We start from the raw sequence: 8948 nt of genomic DNA on the forward strand, positions 1-8948 counted from the left end.
GAAACTAATATAATACTGTATGTTAACTAACTGGAATTAAAAACTTTTTTTAAAATATTTTATTTATTTATTTGACAGAGAGATATCACAAGTAGGCAGAGAGGCAGGCGGGGGTGGAGGGGGGAGCAGACTCCCTGCTGAGCAGAGAGCCTGATGTGAGGCTCCATCCCAGGACCCTGGGATCATGACCTGAACCGAAGGCTTAACCCACTGAGCCACCCAGGAGCCCCTAAAAACTTTTTTAAAAAGAAAAAACAATTATCTCTCTGTGTAGCAAAGGATTCCCAAGAAGAAATGCCCAGGGTCTGATTCTTCAGGTCTGTGACCCACTCTTCGTGACTCCTGTCCCCAGTGTAGTTTACTGCTTGCCTTTTTGGCAGGAATAACAGAGACTGCCTCCAAGAATAACATTCAAATATATGAAATAGCTCCCAGGGCCACAAATGCAGATGCATCTAATTTAGGCATCCCTCAAAGAAGAGTTTATGCTTACTCACGTTGACATGTTATTATTGCTACTAAAAGTTGTCATTTCTTTATTTTTATCTCTTCCAATTATGTTAATTACCTGCTATAATAGTCTCGCATACTAGGAAAGTGCTCAAAACTCAAGAACAGTGGACAGGATGCTAAGTATATACCAGAAATATTTGTCGAACCCTGGACCCAAAAGGCAGCGTGCTGGCCTTCACAGACCCACACAGATGGAAGCCAAGTTGACAACTGCTCAATCCAACTACTGGAAAGCCCATAAAAGAGGAACAATCCATAACTGCACCAACCTCCCAACAGCAATCACATTACATGTAACGAGAGAGAGAGAAATCCAGGTGCCAAATTCATTCTAGTAGCACCCCAAGGACTGTCTTCTTTCTTCTCTTGTGCCATGCTAGGAAGTCACCATCTGTGGCTGACATGACTATTACTTCTCTCCTTCCCTCAATTCAAGGAGGGGCACAGCCCACTTTCTGAGACAGGAAAGAAAAAATAATATTGGTTTGCTTTTCGGAACTCAAACCTTTGGTTCATTTGAACGGTGCCTTCATCCATCTCCTTTTCAGTGTGAGAATTGAAGGAATAGCTCTAAGTTAGTTTGTGAAAGTTTCCTTGACATCAGATCTAATATTTATTATATATTTCACCTTAGAATAATTTAAACATTTTAATAATCAAATAATAAATAATAATATAAAACGATACAGTTATACTGCAGAAAAGATGTAGATTGAAGGTATGAGTCTACCACTCAAAAATCATATTAACACCATATTTATTTCATTTTATTTTATCCTTATTTGTTATTACTTCTTTCCCATCTTTTCCTGTGAATCTTGCCCAGGAGAGCAAGATTACATTGTATCCAGGGGCATTGCATATTGAACGTGTACTGTTGCTTTATGCTTTTTTTTCCCCACTTTTATCAGCACATTCCTCTGTGTGTATGCATGTGTTTCTGAAGACTAGGACATGCTTAATCTTTTCTTCAATCTTCACATAAATCTCCTTTGATAACATAGTCTTAGCTAATTAACTTTCTTTTTTTTTATTTTTATTTTTTATTTTTTTAAAGATTTTATTTATTTATTTGACAGAGAGAAATCACAAGTAGATGGAGAGGCAGGCAGAGAGAGAGAGAGGGAAGCAGGCTCTCTGCTGAGCAGAGAGCCCGATGCGGGACTCGATCCCAGGACTCTGAGATCATGACCTGAGCCGAAGGCAGCGGCTTAACCCACTGAGCCACCCAGGCGCCCCGCTAATTAACTTTCTGATTGACCTCTCCATAAACAACTGGTGGTTTGGGCCATCAAGGAAATATGAAAGCCAGCAAAAGAGTATCTGAGGTTGTGTTCAGCACCAAATAGACTAATTTTGATGGTCAGGTTTCTTTAAATAAAATTTCAGAAATAACAACCCACCCGCAGAAAGTGAAATGATGATTGTAACCTTTGGCATAACTATATGCCTTTTCTTTATGAAGACCTAAGATTCACCCTGAAAATTCCATTTTGAGAGCTGTAAGCATCTGATTTCTGCCAAGTCGAAAACTTATTTAAAAGTAAAAAGTGTATTTCCACAAAACTGTGCAGTCACCTTTCCTTCTCCTCTATCTTAATCTCACCTGCAGACCAGCCTGATAATGCCCTAGAAGCAAGGCCTGCCCTGGACCTTTATTCTCTGAAGGGCTTCAGGAATTGTAGAATCGATGAGCCAAATGCCAACCACATCCCGACCCCCATCCTTGGTATTTTAGAGGTTATTTCTTAGGGAATTTGGTATCCCTTTCCCCAGAGGCTAGTGTTAGAGCACAGAAAAAGCCCCCAGGTGAAAGGGGTTTTGCTAGGGAAATGCAGGATAGTAGCGTCTTCTCCCAGCAAGAGCAGAGGAGGCCCAGATTTGAGCCCAAGTCAAATCCGCTGGGGGAACATCAGAATATAAACCGTGTGCTATCCCCAAGCGTAGCCGTCAGGGACAAGGAGGCCTTATACTGAAACGGGGCAGCGCTGAATGAAAAGAAAGGAAAACGGGGAGGACACGGGCAAAGGAAAACTTCTCAGGTCTCGGTCCTAGGTAGCATTTAAACTAAGGAGGCATCAGGGGAAACATCTGTTTTCAACCCGAGTTACCCGCGAACTTTTTCCTGGAGAGAAGCTCCCAGAGCAATTTACAGCATTCCAGCCTGAGGCTTTCGTGCCAGACGCTCTGAATAAACCTTTAGAAACCGAAGCTGCCTGCCGGGGAGGACCAGGAGTGTGCAGGGGAGGTAGCGCCTCCAAAGACCTCCGCGCCGGGGACGGAAAGCGAACCTCAGGCTGTGTGGACGTTCCTGTCTGTTTGCTCCATGCAGTCGGTGCCTCGAGCGCACTGCAGGCCGCCCTCGCCTTCCTCCGAGCGGAAGCGTGCTCGGGAGCGTCCCGTACTGGCGGCTCGGACCTGACCAGAGCCCTGGGCGCCTCCGAGGAGGCAGGAGGCGGTTCGGGTTTGTGCAGAACTTCGGGGGTCTCCGAGCAAATGCCAAGCCCGCATCTGGGAGGCGGGGGAAAAGGTGGCCAGGCACTTGGGTTTCGGGGTTAGGAGCACAGGGGTAAGGAGGGCTCGGGTCGGGCCCAGGGACCGCGCGGCCGATAGGGGGCGTCCTGTCACTGCGGGAGCCGGGGGCGAGCGCTCCCGGTGCGCCGGAATCCCGACCACCGACCCTGCGAGAACTTGAAAGGTTCGCTCTTTAGGAAGGGAGCGCTCCTTCCTCCCCCGGACCTCCTCTCTAGGTCCCTTTCGCTCCTTTGCTCGTGGAATAATTTCTAGAACCATAGTTTCAGTCGGGACCAAAAAGAGAAAGGGAAATGGAATACATACACACATGGAAAGATTAGGTTAACCAGAATTTTCGACTCCATACACACGAGAAAGCTATGTGTCTTGTCGTTGATTCGCAGGTTTGTCTGTTTGGGCGTCTCTTTTTTACTGAATTTGAGAAGCGCTCCCTGGGCAGGGGTGTGTGGGTGTGTGTGTGGAATTGACAAAGTGTTTTGAGGTGTGTGTGTATGTGTATAGCTGCGTTTCTGCTCTGATCCTCTGCAGAAAGCTTTAAAACACACACACACACACACACACACACACACACACACGCGCGCAACTTAACCTCTTGAGTGCCAGTACGCACCCTTCTTCCCCAAGCCCTGGGGAGAACAGTTAAATTGCTCCCCTCATGCTCTGAGACTCGGTGAGAGATGCCGGGAATCTATCTCTTGGGCTCCCCAGCACGTACATACACTAAGTGTTCATTCATATACCCCACAACACACTTCCTAGGTGCACCGGGCTGGCCTGCCTCTACCGAGAGCCCTCTGGGCTGCGCAGGGCTTTGAAAGCCATTCAGACTTCAGCTTTGGGGGATCCTACCCTGACACTCTCTAACCCCCTCACTATGAATGGGTCAAACCATTTGAGGTTCAGCAAAAAAAGGTGGTACCAGCGACTCCATCTGGTTCAAAGAGATGCAGGCCTGGGATTGGGGGCGGGGGGAGGAAAGGGTGTCTTCCCTGCATGGACTGCTCTTCCTCGCTGTCCTTCTAGACTGACCCTCATACAGTCCTTCCATTCTCAGTGCTCAGCTCCTGTCTTCTGACACCATTACCCATCACTTTGGCCAGTGGACCAGATACCCACTATTTCCTATTTGTTCTTTATCTCTGTGGTGAGGGAACAGGGCTGAATCCTCATGGCCCAGCCTGTTTTTAGAACCAAGAAAAGAAGTCCACATCAAACACCTGCAATAGCCCCAAACCCTGCAATCTGGGCTCACTTAAGGTGTTGGTAGCTGGCCCAGGACAGATGATAAGCTGAACCCAGAAGCGGTAGCAAAAATAAAAAGGAAGTAAATGGTTGCGGGGCTTCTAATTCTTACAGAAGAGCCCCTCAAGAAAGCAGAGAACAGAGACCTTCCTGAAGTAAATTCCATGTGTCCCATTATTGATTCCTTTATTCCCCTCTCTCCTCCCGCCTCACCCCCCACCTCCTGCCCTGTTTGTTTTAGTTACGAAATGCTGTGGGCACCTCGGTTGTGACTGCAAAGTAACCTTGAAACACGGCGTCCTGAATGTCAGAGACAAATAGCAGTCTCCCAACCGTCGACTGCAGCTGGCGGGGGCCGAGCGCGGGGCGCTCGGCGATCGGACAGTGCTCTTGCCCGACAGCCACTCCCCAGCCGGTCTCGGAAGGCTGGGCTCGGAGGAGGAGAAAGCGCGCCCCGCACGCCTTCCGGAGCCGCTTTGGGTCTTAACTGTAACAGGGAGGGGCGTCCCAGGAGCAGCGGCAGGCGAGTTCAAGGTGTGTACACAGTTTTTCTAAATACGACAGCGCTTTGCAAATTGGCTCTGTCACCGTCTTGTCGTTTTGGCAGGGAATGAGCACTGAGAGCGAAGAAACCCGGGATAAGTGAATGCGGCGTTTCTAAGGCTCTGCGGAGGGGCAACCGGGCGCGGAGGCCGGGCTCGCCCTCCGACAGGCGCACTAGGCGCCGGGCGCTAGGGGACCGGGCGGCGGTCAGAGCCTTGTGCCGCTACTGGGGTGGCTTCCTCCTAGGTCCCTCCTCCCACGGGCACTCCCCGCGCACGGGGGGGGGGGGGGGGATGGGGGCTGGAGCAAGGAGCCTGCTCGCCCACTCGCCCCGCTCGCCTGGCCTGGCACCGGTGCGGGCGCGGCGGCATTGGGGCGGGCGCCGGGCGCCGAGGGGCAGGTGCCGGGCGCCTGCCGAGGCTCCCTCTCACCTAGGTGTGAGCTGATTATTCAAATGGGCTGCCCCGGGTCTGGGGATTGGAGGCCCGCGCCAGCGCGCCGCGCTATATCACCAGCCGCCCACGTCACTGCGGCACTTGTCCGCTCCGCGGTCCACACCTCCTCCGCCTCCTCCTTCTCCACCTCCTCCTCCTCCTCTCCTCCTCCTCCTCCTCCTCCCTCTCTCCACCCCCCCACCCGCCCCCGCGCCGAGCGCTTCCCGCCGCCTCCGGGCAGCTCGCACTGCCAACCTCGGCCTCCGCCCGGCGGCCCGCAGCCCCGGCGCCGCTGCGGCGGGCGCTCCCTACAGCGGGGCTCGGGTCCGGGCCTCCTCCCATCCTTGGCCCCCTCCTCCCGTGGCTGACCCCTCCCGCCCGTTCCAACTACCGCCTCCGGCAGGCCAAGGGAAAGAGAGGGAGTGGAACGGGAGAGAAGGAGTGCGAGAGAGGGAGGGAGGGGACGGTGCCTTAGCTGACTTTTTTTTTTTTTTTTTTTTAAGAGGGTGGGGGTGGGGGGTGATTGCTGGTCGTTTGTTGTGGCTGTTAAATTTTAAACTGCCATGCACTCGGCTTCCAGTATGCTGGGAGCGGTGAAGATGGAAGGGCACGAGCCGTCCGACTGGAGCAGCTACTATGCCGAGCCGGAGGTAGGCACTCGCCTTTTCCAGGGGGAAGTGGGGTGGTGGCGTTCGCACTGTTCCCCAACCTCAGGACCGTTTCCCTCGCCGGCACCCGCCCCCCACCCCCAGCCGCTCTGGGCAGCCGCCTTTTCCACCCTCCTTCGACTCAAATGGGTCTCTTTTTTATACGACACACTGTTAGCCTTGAGATAATATTAACTTTGTGATCAAATATTGACTTGCGGCGCCTCCAAATCCTCTTCGTGGCCGAGCCACGCACTATCCTAACAGAGTTATGTTTGGCAGCGCGCGGCTGGGGAGGGGTGGGAGGTCGGCCGGCAAGGGGGTGGGGAGCTGGAGAGAAGGTGGATAGGAGTTGGGGACTGAAGTAGAGTCAAATTCAAAGACTAGAGACAAAGAGAAAGAAAGTTTGTGGCTGCAAAGCCCAGCCGCCTGTAGTTCGGTTCTCGGTCTTCTCCCTGCCCCTTAACTCAGTGCCTCCAGCTGGCCCCAAACTCTGCGCAGGCACTGGGTCTTGGTTCCCCTGGGGCCAAGGATGGGGTCCCAAGAGGAAGGATGAACGGAGAAGCCTGGAACAATCTCCGCTTGAGGCCGCTGGGCGCCCTAGGCTGTGACCCACAGGTTGTTCACTAGGGTCGGAGGCCGCGACCAAGGCCACGGTGCGGATTCGGTATGCTGGCCTGAGAGTTGAGGAAAGGAGATGCATTTGGGGTGCCTGATCTAGGGGTGCTCCGGGGGACCCTTGCTTTAGAATCTGAGCAAGGGGCAGAAGGGCTAGGATCCAGCCACATGCAAACAGCAGCAACCTGCTGGCCAACTCCTTCTAGACGATCCCGGCTTTCTCCGGGTGAAACGGACTCGATGTCCGGGGCCCAGGGGCCAGCCGGGGGAAGGACTCCCCAGAGGCCTCCTCGCAGGCGGGGGGGGCCTGGGCTAGCCCGGTGGGTGGGAGGTCAGGGCACGCTCTAGTTTCGATGCTAACCCTGTGCGCCTCCCTCCCCGGGCTCTGTCCGCAGGGCTACTCCTCCGTGAGCAACATGAACGCCGGCCTGGGGATGAACGGTATGAACACTTACATGAGCATGTCCGCGGCCGCCATGGGCAGCGGCTCCGGCAACATGAGCGCTGGCTCCATGAACATGTCCTCGTACGTGGGCGCGGGCATGAGCCCGTCCCTGGCCGGCATGTCCCCCGGGGCGGGCGCCATGGCGAGCATGGGTGGCTCAGCCGGGGCGGCCGGTGTGGCGGGCATGGGGCCGCACCTGAGTCCCAGCCTCAGCCCGCTCGGGGGACAGGCGGCCGGGGCCATGGGCGGCCTGACCCCCTATGCCAACATGAACTCCATGAGCCCCATGTACGGGCAGGCGGGCCTGAGCCGCGCGCGCGACCCCAAGACTTATCGGCGCAGCTACACGCACGCCAAGCCGCCCTACTCCTACATCTCGCTCATCACCATGGCCATCCAGCAGAGCCCTAACAAGATGCTGACATTGAGCGAGATCTACCAGTGGATCATGGACCTCTTCCCCTTCTACCGGCAGAACCAGCAGCGCTGGCAGAACTCAATCCGCCACTCTCTGTCTTTCAACGACTGCTTCCTCAAGGTGCCCCGCTCGCCGGACAAGCCCGGCAAGGGCTCCTTCTGGACCCTGCACCCCGACTCGGGCAACATGTTCGAGAATGGCTGCTACTTGCGCCGCCAGAAGCGCTTCAAGTGTGAGAAGCAGCTGGCCCTGAAGGAAGCCTCAGGCACCACGGGCAGTGGCAAGAAGGCCGCCGCCGGGGCCCAGGCCTCGCAGGGTCAGCTAGGGGAGACCACCGGGCCGGCCTCTGAGACTCCAGCGGGCACCGAGTCGCCCCACTCCAGCGCCTCTCCGTGCCAGGAGCACAAACGAGGGGCCCTGGGGGAGCTGAAGGGGACGCCCGCTGCGGCCCTGAGCCCCCCCGGAGCCCGCGCCATCGCCGGGGCAGCAGCAGCAGGCTGCGGCCCACCTGCTTGGCCCTCCCCATCACCCAGGTCTGCCGCCGGAGGCTCACCTTAAGCCCGAGCACCACTACGCCTTCAACCACCCCTTCTCCATTAACAACCTCATGTCCTCGGAGCAGCAGCACCACCACAGCCACCACCACCACCAGCCCCACAAAATGGACCTCAAGGCCTATGAACAGGTGATGCACTACCCTGGCTATGGTTCCCCTATGCCGGGTAGCCTGGCCATGGGCCCGGTCACGAACAAAGCGGGCCTGGATGCCTCGCCACTGGCCGCAGACACCTCCTACTACCAGGGAGTGTACTCAAGGCCCATAATGAACTCCTCTTAAGAAGATGCTGGAGCCAGGTAGCTTGGGACAAGGACAAGAAAAAAGGAAGTGGGGTGGAGAGTTTGAGGAAGGGGTGCTGGAGAGATCCAAGGGAGAAGAAATCCATTACCTCCTCACCCCCAGGACAGCAGCCTCACCTCGCCCTCAGCAGCTTCCCCTCCCAAACAGAGGGGCCACACTGATATCTATTATTCTGTATAAGGAGGGAAGGCAAAAAGAGATATAGTCAAAAACAAACAAACAGAGGAGAGGAAGAAAAGAGCAAAAAGCCTCTGGTTTCTACTACTGTGTAGACACCTGCTTCTTTAAGCATTTGCGAGTTCTGATTTTTTTGTTGTTGTTGTTGTCTTTCTCCTCCATTGCTGCTGTTGCAGGGATGTCTTACTTTATTAAAAAATGAAAAACAAAAAAACAAAAACAAAACCCCACAAACTTTTGTGAGTGATTCAGTGTAAAATCATGTAGTTTTAACAGAGAAGCAGAGTTGTACTATTGTTTAAAAAGGAAAAAAAAAAAAAAAGATGTAAGGGTCTGTTGTAAATGACCAAGAAAAGAAAAAAAAAATGCATTCCCATTCTTGACACGGTGAAATCCAGGTCTCGGGTCTGATTAATTTATGGTTTCTGCGTGTTTTATTTATGGCTTATAAATGTGTGTTCTGGCTGGAAGGGCCAGAGTTCCACAAATCTATATTAAAGTGTTATTGCCAGTTTTA

The 8948-nt window shown here is 53.7% G+C and overlaps 1 protein-coding gene across 1 annotated transcript; it reads left to right on the top strand.

The window, feature by feature from the left end:
- The first annotated feature begins 5766 nt into the window (after positions 1 to 5766).
- Positions 5767 to 8948, top strand: FOXA2 (forkhead box A2). Its single transcript, XM_059406440.1, is given in 3 exon segments — positions 5767 to 5917; positions 6928 to 7851; positions 7853 to 8948. Coding segments are annotated over 3 exon segments (1392 nt in total). The 5' UTR covers positions 5767 to 5830; the 3' UTR covers positions 8234 to 8948.

The sequence above is a fragment of the Mustela nigripes genome, chromosome 7 (assembly GCF_022355385.1).
Source record: "Mustela nigripes isolate SB6536 chromosome 7, MUSNIG.SB6536, whole genome shotgun sequence".
NCBI lineage: Eukaryota > Metazoa > Chordata > Mammalia > Carnivora > Mustelidae > Mustela > Mustela nigripes.